At 48.7% G+C, this 22,424-nt stretch overlaps 3 protein-coding genes across 3 annotated transcripts; 2 read left to right on the top strand and 1 right to left on the bottom strand.

Annotated features, from left to right (window-relative positions):
• Window positions 1–4,071: 4,071 nt before the first annotated feature.
• MIS12 (MIS12, kinetochore complex component) lies at window positions 4,072–6,096 on the bottom strand. Its single transcript, XM_027664473.1, has 2 exons — window positions 6,059–6,096; window positions 4,072–5,998 (listed from the first exon to the last, which is right to left on the bottom strand). Exon 2 carries the CDS (start codon window positions 5,812–5,814, stop codon window positions 5,182–5,184), a length of 633 nt encoding a protein of 210 aa, XP_027520274.1. The 5' UTR covers window positions 5,815–5,998; window positions 6,059–6,096; the 3' UTR covers window positions 4,072–5,181.
• A 275-nt stretch (window positions 6,097–6,371) lies between these two features.
• On the top strand, window positions 6,372–10,663 carry DERL2 (derlin 2). Its single transcript, XM_027664472.1, has 7 exons — window positions 6,372–6,483; window positions 6,923–6,988; window positions 7,256–7,329; window positions 7,764–7,857; window positions 8,298–8,493; window positions 9,026–9,116; window positions 9,801–10,663. Exons 1-7 carry the CDS (start codon window positions 6,391–6,393, stop codon window positions 9,904–9,906), a joined length of 720 nt encoding a protein of 239 aa, XP_027520273.1. The 5' UTR covers window positions 6,372–6,390; the 3' UTR covers window positions 9,907–10,663.
• Window positions 10,664–11,848: 1,185 nt separating this feature from the next.
• On the top strand, window positions 11,849–21,455 carry DHX33 (DEAH-box helicase 33). Its single transcript, XM_027664471.1, has 12 exons — window positions 11,849–12,051; window positions 13,234–13,394; window positions 14,611–14,838; window positions 15,754–15,924; window positions 16,555–16,740; window positions 17,422–17,533; window positions 17,961–18,120; window positions 18,500–18,588; window positions 18,880–19,007; window positions 19,566–19,769; window positions 20,370–20,456; window positions 20,954–21,455. The coding sequence occupies exons 1-12, from the start codon at window positions 11,889–11,891 to the stop codon at window positions 21,260–21,262; spliced, it is 1,998 nt and encodes a 665-aa protein (XP_027520272.1). The 5' UTR covers window positions 11,849–11,888; the 3' UTR covers window positions 21,263–21,455.
• Window positions 21,456–22,424: the final 969 nt, after the last annotated feature.

Here is a 22,424-nt window from a genome sequence, read left to right as displayed (position 1 = left end):
AGGGCACCTCACTGAACAAGCATTCCCCTGGATTAATGCTGTTTTTTCCTACTCCAGGTGGATGCATACCCCACTATTTTGTCAGGGAGGAAATAAAATACTGAAGGCATCTAATTGCTGGTTCCCCAGGGATGCAGTGTCCTGGTGGGGTCACATCACTGCCACCACTGTACATCCAGCCCCGAGACACGGTCAGTGACGTGCCCCACAGGGCCACTTAATGCCCCCTGAGGTTTATGGTCATTTAGGATCTTGCTGGGGACTCGATTTGGGATTGGATCCAGCCAGGTAAATGGCTTGGAAGCCACTCCCCCCTCATTTTCTTGCAAATCAAAATGGATTTCTTGAGCAGTAAATTATAATTTCGTGCTTATTATAATATTCATTAAGAGCTGCCATCTGCTGTAGCATTATACCAAATACTAATTACTGGAAATTAAGGTGACAGGAGGGAATAATACCCTGAATTGTGGAAGTGGGAGTAATAAGAGCCCAGGAGGGATAAGCAGGCAAAGCAGTGGGAGAATTTCCTTTCAGGTGGGAAAGCAGAGGTAATAAAATCCCCAGGAGCAGGGAAGCTGGAGGCACAGCTGCCTGGGCAAGGGGCACACAGGAGGTGTGGGTGCAGGGGAGCTGCTGGGGTCTAAAGTATTCAATTTTGGGGCAGGATCCATCCAGGGAAATGGCCTCCAAAGGCTCCATCTTGCCTTGATGTTATTCCTCTAATTTTTTGCTTAGTTTATTATATTTTTTTTTCCCTCTTCTGGCTGAAATTAAATTTCCTACAGTGATTTCGTAGCAGCCCTGGTCTAGTGGAAGGTGTCCCTGCCCATGGCAGGGAGATTGGAGTGGATGATCTTTGAGGTCCCTTCCAACCCAAACCCAACTCCAGCATGGATAGGATGAGTGCAGGGCAGGAGGAATGGCCAGTGAAGCAGCCAAAGCCATACAGGGCTGTGTGAGGGACACAATTTTTCCTGTCCCCAGCAAAGGGGAATCATAAACTTCACCCTTTATTGTTTTCCATGCTGCTCCACATCAAGCACAGCTGCCTCCGAGGCTTCCCTCCAGCAGAACCTCTTTAATCCCATTCCCTCTTTCCTGTGGCTCAATCAGAGGGGAAAAAATTAATCTTATTTATGGAAGTGATTCCTTTGTTGCCAAACATTTCCATGTTTTTTCTTTTCTTCTCCTTGAGCAGGAAAAAGCATTTACAGTGTTCTTCTCTAAAGCACTTTCCAGGGAGGTCCAGCAAACAGGGCCAGGAGCCATCAGCAGCCAAGCCCCCACCGGGTTTCTTCGCTTGAGTAAATCAATGTTTTGCCACTAATGGGAGCTGAATGCCCATTTTCTGTGCCCCATTTATTTTATTGCCAGCTCTGGGGTGCAGGGGGAGGCGGCCCCGGGGCAGCTCTCCGGAAATCCCGCCGGGGCACTTGGTGTGTTCCCTCCCCCCCGATTTCACGGTGTGTGATGTGCAAACACATCAGGGACTCGCTGCTGCTCTCACCAGCTGGGATAACTCCCAGCACCCAGCTGTCTCTGCCTCCCTGCCTGTCCGTCTCTATTAGTGTTTATTTGGAGAGGTTCCACGTGGTTATTCAGGAGGGGAGATGCTCTTGCTCAGTCTGTGCCAGCCAAAATCCCCGTGAAAGAAAAATTTTTTGGAATAACGTGGGGTTTTTTCATCATTATAATGAAAAATTATCGTTTTCCCCCACCCTGTTGGTCCCTCCAGCCCTGCTGTGGGATGAGGATGGGGATGGGAGCCCCTGGGATGGCAAAGGCAGGAGCTGACCCACCGCCGGCTTGAGGTGAAGCAATTAAAGTGTGTGGCTGCCACCAGCATTTCCTGCCTGTAATTAAAGCTTTTAATGAGGAGGCATATGGTAACCCCCCCCTTCCCCAACCCCAGGCTGGCATTTTGCCAGGTGTGGGTTCATTAACGGCTGCTAATTACACCATCACTCAGTGTCTAAGTCAAGGAGGGCTGCATTGCCCAGCCCCGAGTGCTCCAACAGGCTGTGAAAGCTGCCAGAAATATTCTTGATTTTATTCTTCTTTTTCCCCCTTATACCGAGTACTGAACCCCAGGGGTCTACAGGACATTTTGGGGACAGCACCACCCCTGGGACACAGTGCTGGCTCCTTCCCTGCTTCACCTGACCTGCTGCAAATCCAGCTGCAAATGCTTTTGTTCCCTGGAGTGGGTTGTGCTGGAAGCCTGATAGTCCCGGTAGCCACTGGGGCTCAAAGCTGTTCCCCATCCAAAGGTGGATCCAGCTGCCAGGACACACCCAGCTCCACCGAGTTTTGGGGCTCCTGCATGTCCCTGGATCAGGACTGTGTGTTATCCTCAGACCCCAGCTCTGCTGAGTGGGGTTCCTTGGACCAAGAGCCCAACAATGAGGTTGTTTCCCCTGCAAATGGCTCTTGGTAACATTTTAACAACAGCTGGTTGTGTTTCTTACCTCGGGTGTTACAAAGCACCTCATTCCCAGCCTGGAGCTCTGAATCCTCCGGCTCGGCACAAGCACGGAGAGAAAAGGAGCATTAAAATCATCCAGGTGGAAGTTTTCCCCTTCCTTTCCAAGCCAGCCCCAGGTCCTGCTCCTGCAGCAGCCTGGTGCCACCTGTCCCTGCTGCCTTGTGCCTGTGCTGCTGCCAATGATGGGATGTGTGCCATGGGCACTGCTGCTCCAACACTCTGGATCTGCCTCTGGAGGGACGGGAGCCGCTGGAGAGCGGGACAACGGCGGACAGGGAGGCCACTGAGGATGGATCCGAGGTATGTGGGGCTGCTCAGAGAGGTCTGAACCTTGAGGGACACCAAAAACACATGGTTGTGATTTGGGGTTGGAAATGCCTCACCAGTCCCATGGGAAATGTGGATGTGGCACTTGGGGACATGGTCAGTGGTGGCCGTGGCAGCGCTGGTTGGATTCAATGATCCCAGAGGGTTTTTCCAGCCCCAGCAATTCTGTGCTTCCAAAAGTCTGCTGCCTGAGGGTGGTGGGTCCTGGCCAAAGGTGCCTCCAGCACTGCTCCAGGAGCATCAGGATATAATTTATTGTGCAATATTTAATTGTGGTGACCAGAGTGACGGGAGCACACGTGGCAGGACGTCACTTCTGGGAGCAGGTAGGAAGGGGCATTCCCAGCAGGGTGTGAGGCTGGTGTGGGTGGATTTCCACAGCAGGAGGGTGGGATGTTCAATATCAGATTTAGTTCTTATCATATATCCCTGTTTGATGATACAGCAGCGAACCAAAATCCCAGGGTCAGGTGGTGGGTGCAGTCAGGGACAGCCCAGCACAACCATCATGCCAAGTCCTCCCTGCTCCCCCACCCTTCCAGCTGGGAGGAATGGGCTGGGAAGGACCCTGGCACTGTGGGAGCTGCTGGGTCAGGAGAGGAGAAAAGAGTGAAGATGGAAATAATTCCTCTTTTAAAGGAAAATACAGCATTGGGGGGTATGAACTCGGTAGGATCCAGCTTCCTGCAAACACGTGGGTGGTCGCTCCTGGCAGGAAACACCCAGGAAAAGTGTCTCCTGTTAATTAAGGATAAAAAACCTGACTCCTCTGAGGAGACACGATAATTGTCGGTGCCCAGGAAAGTTACACAGCGAGGGAAAAACAGACCAAGCCTTTGTGGAGCCGAGCCCTGGGCCGGGCTGCTGGTGCCCTCTGCTGCCAAGTGAGATCTTCTACATGTGCCTCTGCCCAATTTAGCGTTAAATGAAACAATATCTACATATCTGCAGTCAAATCTACAGACAGCAGCTTCTTGATTTTGCAACAAAACTGATGGTAATGGTAGAAAAAGACACATTTTTTGCAGTGAGATTCTCTACGGAGGATGTTGCATTAATCACATTTTTCTACTCTTCAGGTTAGGGAACACTGGGTAACTTTGAAGTCATTAAGTTGTTTTCTAAAAAAAAGCAAGTCAATTTTAACCTTATTCCCTATTGTTTTCCTCCCCTGCACAATAATTTCCACACACCCCAACGTTCCTGCAGAGGTCTGGAGCTCAAGATCAGACATTAATTCCCTCTGTGAGGATTTGAGGAGTGGCTGCTGAATCGTTTTTTATTGCATGAACTCACAAGTCTCCAGTCCCACACCAAGGCAATAATGGTTCAAGACACTGGTTTTATCCAGCTGAGGTCTTCAGAAGTCAGGGAAGAAAGAATTCCAAAGTGTATTTTATGTCTTTAATACATTTTTTTATTGCGGTCACTCCAAACGATTCACAAGTTTATTGCCTTTCAAACCTCTATGCTAATAAAGTAGAAATTAATATTGATATAATGATAGGATTAAACAGGAGATAAAAACCTGCTGTGGAAGGATGCACAGACTGTCAGGGATTTTGAATTATGTACAGAGAGAACAAGGTTTGTTAAGTGAGTTCAAGGAACTCCAGCTCATCAGTCTTCACAACAATTTTACAGGAAAATTTGATTAAGCATGAATATAAAGACCTCAGCTATTGAGTAGAAAAAGGACACTGGGCAACAAAAATAAAAACAAACCGACAAAACATATCTGCAAAGCAACATAAGCTCAAGTAGGTGCTCATTTCCTCCAGTGGCTTCCCTGGAGGGAAACACAAGTTCCCTCTCTGCAAGCACATGTGGAGTGGTGAGGAACCCTGAGATTCCAGAACCTGGGCTGAAATTCTGCTTGATGCCAAGAGATCTCATCAGAGCCTTGCCAACAGCATCCCTGTGTTCTCCTCCAGGCACTTCCTACTTGTTGGCTTTTCAAACACAGGGAAAGGCATCACAGCCAGTGCCAGGCAACTCCTTGGGGAGCTGGAAAAGTCCCCATGTCCTCATGACACCATCATCTGCACTGCCATCAGACTGGAAACCCACCAAAACATTCCTGCAAGTCTTAATGAGACTGTGTTTTATAATCCTTAAAATAGGCACGTGCTGTGTTGTGCTCAAAGGTAACATTCAATGGCCTGGAAGGGACCTTCACATCCAGGTTATCCAACCCAAAATTTATTCCAGATCACCAAGCTGAGTTACATTTTACAGGATTTCTTCCCTAGGGAGTTGAACTTTCAGTCCAGATTCCGGCAGGATGAGAGGAGTAAGGGAAAGACAAGCCTCTACCATCTAAGCAAGCTCTCTAAACGACTTCTGCTGCTTTTCCAGCATTTCCATTACAATAACTGCTCATGCTGCTCCATTTTTTCGCTCTTCTCCTTGACTTCTTTCAGCACATCCTGCAGCTTCTTAGAGTTCTGTGTCAGGAAGGCCAAGCTCTCCTTGAAGTTGCCGATCCCGTGCTCCCTGCAGATGTTCTCAAGCCCATCAAAACACTGCAAGATCTTCTCCAGCTCTGCCGTGACAGCCTTCTGCTCCTCCAGCTCGGCCCTCAGAGCCTCCCCCGCGGCCGCCTCGGCCCTGCACTGCTGCTGCAGCTGCTGCAGCTCCTCCTGCAGCGCCTGGAATTCCTCCTTGCCGTAGGGATACTGCTCGTGCACCCTGTCCTCGGGCAGCAGCACGTTCCTGGGGATGTTCAGCACCAGCTGCAGCAGCATCTCTTCCATCCTGCCGAAGAGTTTGTCGAAGCGGTCCTTCATGAAGAGCAGGAACTTCTCGGTGCATTTCCGGATCTGCGAAGGGCTGATCTGGCAGCCGGGGATCGCGACCAGCTTCTTGAGGATCACGCCCTCCACCACCAGCACCATCTCGAACAGGTAGTCCTGGAAGGCGATGTAGAGGCGCAGCATGCACGTCTGGGGGGTGAACCCGAAGAACTGCGCCTCGTAGGCCATGGGATCCACCGACATGGCTGAGGGGAGCCGGGAACCGCAGGGCGCTACCGGGGAAGTGGGGCCGCCCCTGCCGCTCGGGGGCCGCGGACCGAGCGCGGTGTGGAGCCCGAGGCCGTGCCCGATCCCCGGTGCCCGATCGCCGGTGCCTGAGCCCGATCCCGGTGTCCCGTGTGGTGCCCGGTGTCCGATCCCGATCCCGATCCCGATCCCGATCCCGATCCCGATCCCGATCCCGATCCCGATCCCGATCCCGATCCCGGCGGTGCCGCCTCCGCCGTTTCCCGCCTCGTTCAAACTCCGCCCTCAGGGCGCCCCGCCCACAGCCAATCAGTGCCCGCGCGGGCACCAGCGCTGCCCAATCACCGAGCGCTCCGTCCCTCGCCGGGCGGGCAAAGCGCGGAGCCAATGAGGGCGCCGAGCGGTGGGCGGGCTCTGGCGGCTCGACCAATAGAAACGCGGGGCAGCGCTAGGGCACCGCGTCTCGGCCAATGGGAGCGCGCAGCGGCAGCGGGGATTCTGGCGGCTTGGCCAATGGGGGCGCGGAGCGTCACGCGGGCGCTGAGGGCGGCGGGGCGGGGCGGGGGCGCCAAGATGGCGTACCAGACGTTCCGGCAGGAGTACCTGCAGGTGCCGCCCGTGACGCGGGCCTACACCACCGCCTGCGTCCTCACCACCGCCGCCGTGGTCAGTGCGCGGCCACGGGCCCTCCCCGGGGGGCCGCGCCGCCTCACGGGGCCGCGGGGCAGAGGGGTGGGGAGGGGTACAGGGAGTGGGGCGGGAGGATGCCCCAGAGGGAGGTTGTGAGGGGGAGCGGGGTGAGGCTCGCTGGGCGTTCGGAGCCGTGGGAGAGGAGCCTTCGGGAAGGGGAGCCAAGTCTGGATCCCTCAGGGCCCCCCGAGCGAGGGGATCTCCAAAAACCTGCCCCGGGAAGGTGCAGAGCTCAAATAAACAACAACAACGCGAGGGGGTGAAGGAGTTCTCTCCACAGCTCACTGTGCTAATTAAAGACTTGTTGGGCTCTTCTGGCACAGAGGAAGGGGTTACTGGGGTTCGGATGTGTTTGGGTTTTTTTAATTTTATTTTTCTTGTATTGATCCCATCAAAATGTTCTCTTCTTTTCTAGCAATTAGAACTTATCACGCCCTTCCAGCTGTATTTCAACCCCGAGTTAATATTTAAGCACTTTCAAGTAAGTGTTTTCTGAAGCGTGGGAGGTTTTAAAGTACACTGTAGAGTTTGGAAGTGCTGATCTTCTCAGAATTGGGTGTTACGGCTTTTCATATCAGAGATAGACTTTTAAAAGAGCTACTGGAAAGCTGCAAATCACTGTACCTTGGCACAGGTCTGAAATTTGTTGTCTTAAAGGACAGTTGAGTTTCACTGTTACTCGCTTATCTATTTAGACAATAAACATAAGCTGTCATGTTTAAAGTCCTTGTATTTGTCTTATTTCCAGATATGGAGGTTAATCACAAACTACTTATTCTTTGGACCAGTTGGCTTTAACTTTTTATTTAACATGATCTTTTTGTATCCTTCATCGAGTTGGTTGGGTTCCCTTGGGCGAGCAGAGCTCCAGAGTGCAGGAATGTTGCTGGACATGCACACAGGCAGAGGTTCAGTTCTGCCTCACCATAAAATTCCTGGGAGTGCAGCAATGTCAATTCACTGCTGCCGTGACTGGGAATCCACGGGATCTCCTTCCTAAGAATTTTTCCAGTTGCTTTTGTGGTGTTAAGACTTGCACAAACCTGAACCTTCAGGTTGGTGCTGACGTACAGGTGAAAATTGCAGGTAATTTCTTTGTCTCATGGGTCCCCCTCTCTGCTGAAGTGTCCAGAAAGAGCTGATTGATGCAGTAAGTGAATAAAAAAGTTTTAAGGTGATGCATAATTGATTCCTTTTCCTCTTGGATCTGTCTTTAAACTGATTTGCCATGAGATTTTCCTGACCTGTGGCCTCAGATACCGGTACTGCCGCATGCTCGAGGAAGGCTCTTTCCGGGGTCGGACGGCAGATTTTGTATTTATGTTCCTTTTTGGAGGACTTTTAATGACTGTATCCTTTTTGTTTCAATTCCAGACTCCTCTGGTAAAGCGAAAGATGTGTGAATGAGAACTGAAACCGTGATTTTTATCTTTTATCTTAATTCTTAGATGAACGTGTTTTGTTTGAAGTACGAGGAATAACAGCGTTTGTTAAGGTGGTTTTAATGCTTTGTGGTTGTTGCTGGTTTTCAGCCTTTTTACTGCTTGATCGTGAAAGTGAAGTTATCAGGGGACTGCTCAGGTGTGAAATCATGCTCAGGTTGTCTATGAAAAATTGAATTATGCTTTAATGAGGTTATTCATGCTGCAGGTACTCCACCTAGCATTTGATTTACATGAACCTGGGAAGGTGAAGTTACCAGTTGCGTGGAAAACATGGGATTACAGGCTAAGCTGTGAAGTTCCTCTCGTGCTTGACCTGATAACTGTTTCCTTAATGATCCATCACAGCTTTTTGGGCTGTTTGTGAACCTGGTTTTCCTGGGCCAGGCTTTCACCATCATGCTGGTGTACGTCTGGAGCCGCCGGAATCCCTACGTCCGCATGAACTTCTTTGGTCTCCTCATCTTTCAAGCCCCTTTCCTACCCTGGGTGTTGATGGGCTTTTCACTGCTTTTGGGGAACTCCATCATTGTGGATCTCCTGGGTAAGCAATGGCAAGAATGCTCCTCCTGATGTTTTAGATGAAACACCAAATGTGGAAAAATCCAAGGGCTAAATGCCCTAATACTTGTGTTAGTTCATCTAGTGTGTTTATACCAGGCTTTTCTGGTTTCTAAACATTGTAGCCTATTCTCTGCTGTCATAAGGATGGCAAGAGCTTCTGATGCTTTGGCTTTTTATCGCTTGGAATCAGCCCTGATGCATCATCTGATTGAAACATCAGTCTACTGAAGTAAAATAGTTTATATGACTATTTTATCAACTCTAATAAAGCCAAAACAACAGTATGTTTAGTGATGACGAGCAGTTTTCCTTGTATTAACACTTTATAGTGTGAGTTAAGCTTTTCAGCTGATGTTAGGTTGCTTCCTTGGGTTTTGTATTTCCATACCATAATATTTTCTGGGAAAGAACCGACGTGTGTTTTAATTTCCTGAAAACTCCAGTGAAGCAGTTGAAAGTTGTAAAGGAGAAATACTGAAAAAATCACCATTTGACTTTTGTTTTAACACCAGGCATTGCTGTTGGGCACATTTATTTTTTCTTAGAGGATGTCTTTCCCAATCAGCCTGGTGGTGGGAGGCTCCTGAGAACACCGTCTGTCCTGTGAGTATTGGTGTCTGCCTTGGAACAGACGTGGAAAAAGTGCTTGTCTGGAAAACTGTGTGTTATCCAGTCACATCAACTTCTGGTCACTTGGGCAGAGACAGAATTGGGGCTTGTCTGTAGCTGATTTTTTTGTTGAACTTGTGTTACTAAACAAGGGAGGAGGATCTGGCATTTGTGTAAGTGGGAACTAATTTGGGAGAAGGGCTAAAGGGTTTTCCCTTTGGTAACACTTGTCAAGGCTTTGCTGGCTGGGCTTTGCCTGTGGTGGCACCAAAGCTGCTGGGTGTGAACAGACTGAGGTATTAACCTAACAGTTTGGGTTTTTTCTGTAAGTCATCCTCACTTCAGAATTATGGAAAACAGCTCTTCGGGGTTTATTGTATTGAGTGGTGCTGCTCCTGCTCAGTTCCCTCTTGTGCAGAGGCTCTCACAGAACAGCTCTGATGATCATTTTATAGAATCCTAGAATAACCTAGGTCAGAAGCTGAACCTCCTCAGCTTTGGACACACAATCCTAAACCTTCTCCCCAGTGAACTGGAGAGCAAGTGTGACTTGGGTGTAAATCCCAGTGCTGTTCCCGAGGCAGGGCACTGTTCCACGTGCAGAATTCGAGCGGTTTTGGCCTCATTGTGAAACACTTATTTTAAAGGGGAAGTCAAAAAAATCTTTCTGTTTTCCAGGAAAGCAATATTTGACACACCAGAAGAGGATCCTAATTACAACCCCCTGCCAGAGGAGCGGCCGGGAGGATTTGCATGGGGAGAAGGTCAACGGCTCGGAGGGTAAATCGGTGCCTGTGCCAAAACCCCCCCGCCCCTGGGACAGACTGGCCTGGAGCAGGGCCCACGTGGGGACTCCCCTTCCCCACCACAGAAAGGACACTTTCTGACAGCTTTCTGGTTTTGAAGACATGCACTTTATGAAATGGCTGTCTAATCCAAGACAATTCCAGCGTCCTTCCCAATCAGGGAATTTACTGTGCTGGACGTAATCTAATCCAGTGGAGCCAAAAATTTAAAACTGGAAACCGTTTCCTGTCAGCTTCAGTTAATAAGACCACAAGTACTTGTTCCAAGTGATTTCTAAAGCATTTTTTTTCAAGTTATTTGATACATGAAACTCTCTGGGAAACTTTACAGGGGACAAACCCAACTTTTTGGGTTTTAACTCGCTTTTTTATTCTTGGATAAAACAACTACAAGATGGTTGAAAGTCTAAGTCACTATTTCAATGGCAAAAGGTTTTTTTAATCTGAGGTGCTGTTGTCTCCAGTCGTCTTCGAATCATAAGGAATACAACATGCAGCTTTTCCCCTCTGCCACTTGCGTTTCTGGGATGTTCTGCAGGCCAAGATGGCATTTTGGTGGCTTTTCAGGTGCCCAAGGTTTGAGTCTGACTGGTGGGTCTCCAAAATCCACCTCCACTGGTGCCCACTGCTCACAGGCATTAAATGACCTGCAGCACTGGGGAAGCACAACTTGTCTGGAGCCAGAACTGCTCGAGTATCTCAGATGATGAGTTGAATAAAATGTCTTGTGGATAATTTTTGGTTGATCCTTTGTATAATCCTGTGGCCTTGAGGCAGCAGGTGAAAAAACAGAGGCTGGGAAAAGCAAGTCTTTGAAGGGGCAGGGTTAGTGGAAGGCTTTTCCAGGAAATGGGTTTGTCTGCTCAGGATGTGAAATCCATGGTCTGTGTACGAAGTTTGGTGTGGGACACGTGTCCAGTGCAGGCCAGTGACACTGAGTGGGATTTAGCTTAAAGTTATCTTGATTGTAAATATCTCTGAGGAGCCACATAAGGAATTTGGAGTCCAGCTGTTCCTAAATTTTATGGACTGTACTGGGTGGGTTTTATTGATGATAGCATAATAGATAAAAAAAGAGATTGAAGCTGCATCTTCCTCCTAAATTTTGGAGAATGGGCTCGCCCCTGACACTTGTGATTATCTCATTTATTCTCAGATTTTTTAGTTTTTAAAAACTGGCTACAGGTTTTAGCTTGTTCACAGCCCAGGGCATGAACGTGTGGGAACCGCAGGGGAAATGCTTTGTCCACAAGCATCGTGTTAGAGCCTGATAAACAAAATGGGTGAGACCATTTGCATTTTTGTCTGTTAAAGTTTATAAGAACCTAAGGGAGTTTTGGGGGAGGGTTTTTCTTATGGATGGGGTTTTTTGGTCTGGTTTTTTTGAGGAGGGGTTTTGATTGTTTACAGAACTTTCAGTACTTGTAGACAGCAAGAGTTAAAGCGTTTTGGCCAGTGTTGCTTTGGCATAGCTTATGAGATAGGAATTAGATGAAAACCTTATTACTTTTATTTTTTGTTTTAATTCAGTGCTTAGGAAGCCCTTCGCAGGGGTACTACTGGGACAGGTAGCTTATTACTGGGACAAGTCAGGAGTTGCTGGATTGTCTCGACCTTGCCTCTACAAGGCACTGCCTGCAGGCGGCTCTTTGCCCGTTTTGGCTGGATTTGGCAGCCGTTTGGGGTCGGAGGCTTTGCCGAGGGTTTTATCCCCCAGATGTTTTCTGAAGGTCCCGAGGGGGTTTTTTCCGTGGGTCCCGAAGGGTTTTTCCCGAGGGGCGCCGGGACCGCTGAGCGCTGCAAATGGCGGCGGCACCACGGCTACCAGGACTACAACTCCCGTGATGCTCCGCGGGGACGTCACGGAGGCGCCGGGGAGCCCGTGGAGCGTGGCCCCGACGGGACGGGCCCGGCGGGAACCCCGGGAGAGCCCCGGGACGGGCCGGGACAGAGCGGGGCGATGGCTCAGGACCGTGAGGGGCCGCCGGCCAAGCGCTTCAAGGCGGCGCAGCCTCAGGGCCACACACCGCCCGCCCACGTACAGCGCCGCTCGCTGCCCATCGCCGCCGCCCGGGGCCCGCTGCTGGCCCGGCTCCGCCGCCTCGACAGCGCCGTCCTCATCGGTGAGTGACGGGGGTAATTCCGGGATGTGGTGAACGAGTAATATTGTTATTCTTGAGCCTTGGCTGGTTGAGGTAGCCGGGGACTTTGTTTTTATGGAGTTCGGTCAAAGCCTGATGGCAATACTCCCCTCTTCAGAAGTGTCTCCTCAACTGCGTTTTCAGGGGTTTTCACTGATTTTATTATGCTTTCTCTGTGCCCAGAACTAGTAAGCTTCTTGTCAGACTTTCAGGACCTGACGACATACAGCTTTCCATCTGGAAGTCTAAAGACCCAGCATTTATTGGAATTAAGTGAAATGCAAAACATTTTTCATTTCAGTTAGTGCACCCTTAAAAAAATAACCCATCAGCCATGGTAACTGATAGATGTGACTGTGTTTATTTCCTTTCCTCCCTCTAGTCCTGATATTGCCGTTCTTGCTGGCTAAATACACACTCTGATATGCCACTTAACGTTTTGCAGCTGTAGAGTGAGACAAAAAGCCCACTTGTGCTTTTCCCAGCCTGCAGCTGCAGTGCCCACAGTTTGGCTGTGGATTCTCCTCTGCTTGGTGCCACCCTTCTGAATGTCTCATGCTGGTGTTGGAAGTACCCCTGGGGGGAATGGGATGGTGTTTGTGTTGTTTGCTGGTGCTGTGTGGGTGGAGAAGACATTCCCCTGGGCTTGAGGGACCATCTCTGATTTCAGGGAGGTGCAGGGAAACATTTGGTGGTTGTTGATGCCCTGAGAGCCCCTTTAAGAGCCTCAACCCCGCACTCCTTGCTGTTGTGACCAAACCTTGGGTTTAATTTGCTTTCAGCTTTACTGAGAAACTTCACAGTGTGTGTAGATTTGTGCATAACCCAAATCAGTGTCTGTCCTTGCTCTGCATGTTTTTCACTTGTGTTGGCTGTGTCACAAACACTTCATCTCCAGACAGGCTGGAATATGTTTCTAACCCAGAGTGTGGCTGGAGGGCACTGGGGTGGAAGGAGCTTTGCAGGAGCAGCAAGAGGAGGGCGCTGGGTTCTGTTTCTGACCTGCCACTGCTCTGTGGTGTGACTTTCTCTTCCTGCCTTCAGCCTCCCCATCCTGAAATAGAGTTAAAAGTAAACATGAAAACATGAGTCAGGACCTTTCATTTGATGATGCTGTAAAAGGGGAAAAAAAAAACCCCAACATATTCCCTTGTTGTTCCTTAGGAGAAACGGGCTCAGGGAAGACCACTCAGCTCCCTCAGTACCTGTACGAAGTGGGGATTGGCCACCCCGGCCTCATTGCTGTGACCCAGCCCCGCAGAGTGGCAGCTGTCACCCTGGCTGCCAGAGTGGCAGAGGAGAAGAGGACAGAGCTGGGGAAGCTGGTAGGTTGGTTTCCAGATTAACTGTAGAGAGTTGGTTTAGTGCTGCAGTGTGGATGGGGCCAAATCAGGGCTTAATGGGCAAGATACAGAACAGCCACAGGGGTAATAGAGTTTTAATATCATGATTGGTTTGGAGTGCCACAATATAAGAAAGATGTAAAGCTGTTGGAGCCTAAAGGAGGCTGTGAAGATGGTGAAGAGTCAGGAGGGGCTGTACAAGGAGCAGCTGAGGGCACTTGGCTTGTCCAGCTGAAGAAAAGGAGACTGAGTGGAGACTCATCAGGGTCTGCAGCTCCGATCTCTGCTCTCTGTGACCAGTGACAGGACCTGAGGGAATGGCTGGAGCTGTGTCAGGGGTAGTTCAGGTTGGATCTCAGGAAAAGGTTCTTCCCCCAGAGGGTGGTTGGGCACTGACCAGGCTCCCCAGGGCAGTGGGCACAGCCCCAAGGCTTCCAGAGCTCAAGGAGTGTTTGGACAACGCTCTCAGGGACAGGGTGGGATTGTTGGGGTGTCTGTTCAGGGCCAGGAGTTGGACTGGATGATCCTTGTGGGTCCTTTCCAACTCAGGATATTCTGTGATTCTGTAATTAAATTAATGGAGAAAAGTAGCTCTACCTGCTTGAAGGGAGGCATGGTCTGTCTCTGTGGTATTTTATTCTTGATTGGTATCTGTGTTCTTCCAGTTTAAAAAATACTGCTTAATGAATAAAACAAAACCCATTGTACTCTCTTCCATTGCTCCCTGTATCAAGAGTCACTGTCAAGGAGAGCAGATTGATGAATCTGTGCAGGTCTGGGAATCTGAGAGAATCTGAGAGAAAAGTGGAGTGGAAAGACTTCCCCTTCATAAAACCTTCAGAGAGCACAGAGTCTCTTCTAGCGGAGGAGGAAGGAAAGGAAATAGTTACTTTATCTAGAGATGAATAAATTAATAGAGTGACCATTGAGTAGGTTATTTTAGCATAATCTATGATTCTCTGAAACTTGGAGTGTTTGTGATGAACTTCTAGTTGGGAAGAAGCCAGTTGGGAGCATCCTTTGGGTGGGTTATTGTATTGGCAAGATTAAGTGCTCACAGACAGCAAATACACTGCTCTGCTTCCCAGAGCCCCCAGGCAGTGACCAGAGGGCTTTGCAGTCCTTCCTTGTGGCACAGTGGCAGTGAGAAGGGCAAGTCTTGGTGCTCCCTGTAACCCCTGTGTGATCTCTCCCACAGGTTGGCTACACCGTGCGCTTCGACGACTGCACTTCTGCCGAGACCAGGATCCGGTTCCTGACGGATGGGATGCTGCTCCGGGAGGCCATCGGGGACCCTCTGCTGCAGAAGTACAGCGTGGTCATCCTGGATGAGGCCCACGAAAGGACAATCCACACGGATGTGCTCTTTGGAGTGGTGAAAGCTGCCCAAAGGAAACGGAAGGAACGGGGCCTGAAGCCACTCAAAGTGTGTGCAACTGGGGTGGCAGCGAGGGGCAGGGTGGGGCTTGGGCTCTGAGTGCTGTGAGCACCTTCCAAAGTGTTTGAAGCTTCAGCCTTGACCATTTCTCTGTTCCTAAAACGTCCTTTTAGATCTGAATAGTTAAGGGTGTCTGACTTACGATGTGTGGGCCTGATACAGCACCTGAACAAGGTCCCTGGTCACCTCCGTGTTGCCTTTTTTTGGTCAAAGCCCCTTGGGTGTGAGCTCTAGCCTAGATGTGGTGTTGGGGAGGTTTTGGTGCTGCTGCTGAGAGCGCTCCAGGAGCCCTGGTTGATGGGGCAGCTGTGGGATATGGTCACTCCTGGGAAGGACATTGCACGTTTGTTTGGGCACATCATGGATTTGTGCGAAGGCGTGTTGGGTTTGCTGTAGGGACTGGCAGGGCTCTCACACAGTCTCGTTCCACACACCATTGCACAGCCCAGCTCTGTGGCTCATGGCAGACTTGTATGGGCCCCTCTCCTGATCCTATTCATTGAAGAGCACAAATGCAGACTGGGGCCCTTGGGTAATGCTGGAGTGTGGAATTTGAGTGGATTTGTCTGCTGGGCTCTTACAACCTTGGAAAACATTCCTGCTTCCCTCCCCCGTGCACAGGATGGAAGACGTGGTGTGTTTTGGGTGCTCAGCTCTCTTTTAAATGTCAGAAAATAATTTTCACACATCTTCACTCATCACACCAACATGTTATGCTTGTATTAAAGAGCTGATGGCTTTAGCAAGGGGAGATCACTCTCTTCTATCCCAAACTCTGTGAGCTTTCAGCTGTTCTGAGCGTGGTTCTCAGGATCCAGAAGGTGACTTTTGACTAGTCCTGACTTAGCAGTGTCCAGCTGGATGGAGACTGCAGTGCTAACCCATCCTGTGCTCACATTGCAGGTCATCATCATGTCAGCTACGATGGATGTTGACCTGTTCTCCCAGTACTTCAATGGAGCTCCTGTCATTTATTTGGAAGGCAGACAGCATCCCATTGAGATCTTTTACACCAAGGAGCGTCAGAGTGACTACATCCAGGCAGCACTGGTGTCCATCTTCCAGATCCACCAGGTATGGTGATCTCACCAGGTTTGTGTTTCTCTGGGACCAGGGATTGGCATTTTGTGCCAGGATGTTTGACTGCCAAACTGCCAGATGGTTTGTCATTTAATTAAATTGCATTTAAGGCTTTGAAGATGCTGCTGCTGTTGGGATTTTGGGACCTGTACATCAAGGCTGGAGCTGAAAGGAGACTGCTAAGCAAAGCTCTCTCTCTAATACCTGAACATTGTTCTCATCTGAGTGCTCTGTACCTGGGTGCTTGCTGGCTTTCCCTGCCTGTCCTGGACAGTTATTTAATGACATAGCAATTCCTCCATCCTGTTAAGACTCGCTCCCACAAAATGCGATTTACTCTTCACCTCTGGTGAATCCACTGGGAATTCAGGCTGTTTGGACAAAGCTGTCAGGCACATGGTGGGATTCTTGGGGTGTCCTGCACAGAGCCAGGAGTTGGATTGGATGATCCTGATGTGTCCCTTCCAACTCATGACTCTGTGTTGCATACCTGGCACCACACGTGTGTCTTTTCTTTCTTCCTCACCTGCTTTGCTGCCTTGCTGCCAGGACCACATCTCATTATCATTTCAGTTCTCCTTCCCTACCCAAACCCTCCTAACTTGCTTTTTCCTCTGGCTCCAGGAAGCACCTGCATGTCAGGACATCCTGGTTTTCCTGACTGGTCAGGAAGAAATCGAAGCAATGACCAAAACCTGCCGAGACATTTCCAAGCATCTCCCTGAGGGCTGCCCACGGATGACAGTGTTGCCTCTTTATGCTTCTCTGCCCCACCCTCAACAACTCCGTGCCTTTAAACCCACCCCTGAGGTGAGGGAATGTGCTGGGTGAACAGGAGAAGTTTGTTTGCTTGCCTGAGTGGAAGAAACATGTGGAATTTAAGGGGTTAGAGCAATCTGTACTGACAGTAATAGTCCCAGCTGTCCACTGACTTTAGGCTGAATGGGTCTGGTGTGATGTAAGACAACACAACTGTGATGGTATGAACAGATGCATCTGATCATGAAAAGAAGGAAAGATTAGAGGCGGTCAAAAGGGCAGAGGAATCAAAATTTGCCCCATTTCATAGGAGTTTTATGTCCATATCACAAAAAGCTACAGCAGTTAATGGGGGAAATACTAAGAAAGCTGAAAACCTGGACATGTTTGTCAGGGCTGTAAGAAAAGGAAATTGGGCTGCCTCAAGCTCTTGTGCCTCTTCAGCAGATAAATAAGAATCCAGATGTTGTGCCAGAAATGAAACCAAAATCACTGAAAGATATATTGATAACAGCTGTTCTGGTGGTGGGTTTTGTTGCAAGTGTAAGCACATGTTTTAGAAACCTATTTGAAAATGGAGATTATTTTAATGTATGAGAGCTGGCAGAGCAAGCACAGTGTGTGGTCACAATGTGCTGCAGGGATAGGTAGGTTGACCTACACTGGCCAAAAGCAGCAGCATTTCTTTGTTGCAGCTACTCTGAGGTGGGTTTAATTTGTCCTTCCTTGCAGGGCTGTCGCAAAGTGATCCTCTCCACCAACATTGCAGAAACCTCCATCACCATTTCGGGGATAAAATACGTGGTGGACACAGGAATGGTCAAAGCCAAGAAGTATAGCCCTGGTGAGGAATTCTGAGGAACAGCACAGAGATTGGGTTTGGGTTTGGACAAGTTCCTGGAGGCCATGAGCTCCACTGAGAGTTGATTTCAAATGCTCTCTGTGCTGTCTGAATTAATATTGCAAGTTTTAGGTGTGTGGTTTGATGGTGGGTTTGTGGTTGGGTTTTTTTTGTTTGGTTTGGTTTTTTTGGTTTGTTTTTTTGGGTTTGTTTGTTGGTTGGGGTTTTTTATTATTATCAGCCACGTGGGGGTAAAAATATGTCAAATATGAATCTTCTCTTTGCGGACGCAGCGTGGGATGATCCGCTGCGCTTCAGGAGCTCAACCAAGTGAACTCTGAGCAGTATTTGGATGGCAGAATTTTTATTGTTAATCCTCCATGTTTTTCCAAGCTGTGCATTGACTGAAGTGATGCTTTTCCATGCACAGACACTGGTCTGGAGGTGCTGGCAGTGCAGCAGGTGTCCAAGGCCCAGGCCTGGCAGCGCACGGGCAGAGCAGGGCGGCAGCAAAGCGGGATCTGCTACAGGCTCTACACAGAGGAGGACTTTGAGAAGTTTGATGAAATGACAACACCTGAGATACAGAGGTAAGGACAGAACTTGCCACATCTCTTTGCTGTACTTTCACAGCTGGAGCTGTGTGCAGAACTGAGCAGCAAAACTGGATCTAGGGGCTGTCTGGGTGACTTTTAAGAAAAATGAAGTGTGGAGACTAAATAGGGTGGACAAATGGGCACTGAGTCTCCAAATACACAGGGCAATAGTTCTCTTGACTGTCCTCCAGATCTTGGACTGACCTCTTCCTGGTTTAGGAAGTAAGGCTTCACCAGCAGCATAAGACTAGTCTCTTTGTCAAGTTGCAGCACACACCTGAGGACTCTTCCTCACCTAATAGGCAAATAAAATTAAAAAAGAATTAAAAAAAACTACAGAGAACCATCCTAGTTGTTTTTTCTGCCTCTGCAGGTGTAACTTGGCCAGTGTGGTGCTTCATCTCCTGGCCCTGAAAATTCCCAACGTTCTCACCTTTGATTTCATGTCCAAACCATCCCCTGGTAAGTGATTACAAAGGCAGCCTTGGGGGTAAAAAGAGCAGGGAGCAGTCTTGAGTCATAAAGAACAAGAAGATGTGTCTTCACTGCCAAGGGAAACCAGGATATATTGGAAACAGTGCTTGTTCTCCTGATAGAGGAGGATAAACCACATTTTTTGACTCTTTAATTTTTCTAAATGGAAAGTTTTGGTCCCTCTGGCCAGGGGAAGAGGCAGTGGTGGTACCAGGTGATCCCTCCCATCTGTCAGTGAGAGGCAGGAGACTCACAGCCCCAGTGTCCTTGTTTTGGCAGATGCCATTCAGGCAGCGATTGATCAGCTGGACCTGCTGGGAGCTGTGACACAAAAGGAAGGGCAGCTTGTCCTGACCCCCCTGGGAAAGAAAATGGCAGCCTTTCCTCTGGATCCAAAGTTCTCCAAGGTAAAAACTGCAGACAAATTAACTGATGTTTGTCTCATGTACTCGTCTTGGTACTGTTGGCATTTCTCTTTTGAACTCCTTAAACAAGGTGTGGAATTTGGGTTGTCTGGAGCTGTACTGGTGTATTTGCTGTACGTTAATGCACATTATTTACAGCCCTCCTGTTGGTTTGCTTGTCATTTGTTGTTTAATTCAGGGAGGTTTCTTGAAAGAGAATTGTTTTTCTCTGGCACCTCTGAAGCTGAAAGGAGGCGAATTTCCTTGCAATTTCCAGGATTGTTTGGCAGGTCCATGAGGTGTCTGCTGCTGTAGCTGATTTCAGTCACCACATTTGCACTGAATATGCACTGGCCAGTCTTAGGAAAGAGCATGGCAGTTGCTATTAAAGATTCTTGGTGGGCCTATAGAAGGATTTACAGTTGTTCCTGGGCCCAGATGTTTATGGAATTGTCCTGAGCAATGTTTGGTAAAGTTCCTGGCTTGTCAGGGAGGAGAAAAGTCTGCCCATCTGAAGTGACTTTGGTCGACCCAAAGTGAGTTTTGTGGTGTGATTTGCAGGCCATCCTCCTGTCCCCCAAGTTCCACTGTGCTGAGGAGATCCTGACCATCGTGTCACTGCTGTCAGTGGACAGTGTCCTCCACAACCCCCCTGCCCAGAGGGATGAAGTGCAAGCTGTCAGGAAGAAATTCATCTCCAGTGAGGGGGATCATCTCACCCTGCTCAACGTGTACAGGGCCTTCAAGAATGTCAATGGGCACAAGGTGGGATGCTCCGAGGGTGCCGGTGCTGTCTGGGCTCGTGGGGGTGAGGAGCTTTGGGCACAGAACAGGGGGACACCTGCATCCTCCCTGGCTGGTGCAACAGGCATCCCCCGAAGCTGTGAGAAAAGAGGACTCATCCCCTACAAGTGAGGAACTGGAGGAAGCTGTTCAAGTGCCAGAGGTTCCTACAGAAAGCTGTAGTTGGTTATCAAAGCTTTGTGAGGCCCATTCTGTAATCAGAGACAGGTTCCTTCCCTGGTTCCAGCTGGAAACAGAAAGAAGAGTGTTGAGACTTGATAAATACCTAGACATGCTCTGTGACAGAATTAACTGCAAAATACTGAGCATATCTACCAGCAGATTTGGATTTATCCTGCCCTATCAGCTCCTCAGTTTGATTTGTGGATCTGTGGACTCGTGTACCCCATTCCTTGTAGCATCTGTCACTGTGCCCTGACTAGCACTGTGGGAGGGAATCTAAACAGAGGGGAGTAATCAGGGGTAGAAATATGACAAATTGTATGGGGGATCCTGCTTTTACTGGTATCCAAAAGCTGTCATTTTGCTGGGGTGAACTAACTCCTGGTGTCTGCACTGCAGGGATGGTGCAAAGAGAACTTTATCAACGGCAGGAACATGAGGCTGATGGCAGAAGTCAGAGCTCAGCTCAGGGACATTTGTGTAAAGGTAACATACTGCCATGCTGTGTTTCTGTTTCACCTCTTTATATTTTCCTGTTTGTCCCCAAACTGATGTCCCTGTGCACCAAGTCCTGGGAGTAAGAAAATGTGGGTTTGTTTTCAGTCTTCCAGGAATAGTCAGGTAAAACTTCTGACTGTGGAGTCACATCCCAAAATCTGAAAGCTGCAGGGCTTAATGGGTTGAGGAGAGGTGAAAAAAGTTGGGGAGCTCTGGGAAGGCTTCTTAGGGAAAATGCAGGGTTGATCCTTGTGGGTCCCTGCCAGCTTGGCATATTCTGTGGTTCTGTATATCTTGGCCAGACCACAGAGCTGGGATGCACTCAAGGGGAAGAAACTGGGGTTTTTTGAGGCCTGTGACCAGAAAAGGATAATTTGAGGAAGGAATGTGCCCCAGAGACCCTCAAGAGACCCCTGCTCTTAATGCAAATGAATAAATAAGTAAAAGAATTCATGTTTTTGGTGCTGCTGTGTCTCTCCGAGCAGCTGTCGGTTCCTCTGGAGTCGTCCCGCTCGGACACGGGGAACATCCGGCGCTGCCTGGCCCACAGCCTGTTCATGAACGCGGCGGAGCTGCAGCCGGACGGCACCTACAGCACGGTGGACTCGCACCAGGCCGTGGCCATCCACCCCTCCTCGGTGCTGTTCCAGTGCCGGCCCTCCTGCGTGGTGTTCAACGGGCTGCTCCGCACCAACCGCTGCTACATGCGGGACCTGTGCCTGGTGGATGCCGACTGGCTCTACGAGGCTGCTCCCGACTACTTCCGCAGGAAACTCCGGACAGCCAAGGACTGACCCCTGGCTCTGCAACCAGCAGGCTCAGGGCTTTTAGTTTTGCCTTAAAAGACTGATTTTTTTTATTTTTTTTTACTTTCTAACGAATTTGCATATGCGTGCATTTTGTTTAGGCGGGGTAATTTAAGTGTATTTATTTAGGAGGGATTTCTATATTTTTTCCTGCAGGGTAAAGGAGTTACTGCAAGAATCCAAATCCTGTGTGTTGTTTTTGTGAGATTCAAAAGGTGTGTGGATGAACAAACGATGGTGGGGCAGTCAGGGACCAGCCCTGGTGGTTTCAGTTCTGAGGGAGCGTGTTCATCAGCAGCAGCGGGGGGTTAAGGAGGTGTGGACGTGGGTCAGTGAATCTGTGCTCTGACTGCAGGAGGGACTCTGCCATTACAGGTGCAGTGTTCAAACACCTGGGTGCAGCTGGAAGTTTAACATTCCAGTCCTTTGGTGTGGTGGGAGAATCCTGATGGGATGTGGTGGTGTCACAATCCTGATGGGATGTGGTGGTGTCACAATCCTGATGGGATGTGGTGGTGTCACAATCCTGATGGGATGTGGTGGTGTCACTGCTCTCCTGCTCCAGCCTTGCAGAGAGCAGCAGGAGGGCCTTCTGTGCTTCTCAACAGCCTTTGGACAAAGGCAATGCTTTATGAGACATCGCCTTGGTCAACATTCCCTCTAAAATACTCATTGCTGAAGGAGCAAATAAAAACAAACCCCAAAACATTTATTTTTCCTTTTTCTGAGGAGGCTGGCATAATCTGGTGAACACTGACAGTTCATATAAATATATCTCTGTATATTCATATATATGATTATTCACGTGTGTTTGTATATTATACATATGAATATTCATATGTTTCTATAAATATATTCCTAGAAATATATAAAATATGTATAAATATGTATACATATAGACATATATGCACACATATATAAAAATATATACACATAAATATATAGAAATTTATAAAATATGTATAAATATATATACAGAAATATATATAAATTTATAAAATATGTATAAATATATATATATAAGAATATATAAAATATAAATATATAAAATATAGATATATGTACATATATGGATATATATAAAATACATTAAATGTGTATAGATATATGCACATATATATTGACATATATGACAGATATAAAAATATAC

The sequence above is a fragment of the Corapipo altera genome, unplaced genomic scaffold, assembly GCF_003945725.1.
Source record: "Corapipo altera isolate COAL_440 unplaced genomic scaffold, ASM394572v1 181b, whole genome shotgun sequence".
Lineage (NCBI taxonomy): Eukaryota > Metazoa > Chordata > Aves > Passeriformes > Pipridae > Corapipo > Corapipo altera.
The sequence above is the reverse complement of the archived record's forward strand: the minus strand, read 5'-3'. Positions and strand labels throughout refer to the sequence as shown.

Bases quoted from the DNA above. Each gene is read 5' to 3' on its own strand.
- MIS12 (XM_027664473.1), bottom strand. From the start codon at position 5,814: ATGTCGGTGGATCCCATGGCCTACGAGGCGCAGTTCTTCGGGTTCACC.
- DERL2 (XM_027664472.1), top strand. From the start codon at position 6,391: ATGGCGTACCAGACGTTCCGGCAGGAGTACCTGCAGGTGCCGCCCGTG. The intron at 6,484-6,922 runs GTCAGTGCGCGG...CTTCTTTTCTAG, and splicing joins TCCTCACCACCGCCGCCGTG to CAATTAGAACTTATCACGCC. The intron at 9,117-9,800 runs GTGAGTATTGGT...TCTGTTTTCCAG, and splicing joins CTGAGAACACCGTCTGTCCT to GAAAGCAATATTTGACACAC.
- DHX33 (XM_027664471.1), top strand. From the start codon at position 11,889: ATGGCTCAGGACCGTGAGGGGCCGCCGGCCAAGCGCTTCAAGGCGGCG. The intron at 13,395-14,610 runs GTAGGTTGGTTT...TCTCTCCCACAG, and splicing joins GGACAGAGCTGGGGAAGCTG to GTTGGCTACACCGTGCGCTT. The intron at 18,121-18,499 runs GTAAGGACAGAA...CTGCCTCTGCAG, and splicing joins ACAACACCTGAGATACAGAG to GTGTAACTTGGCCAGTGTGG.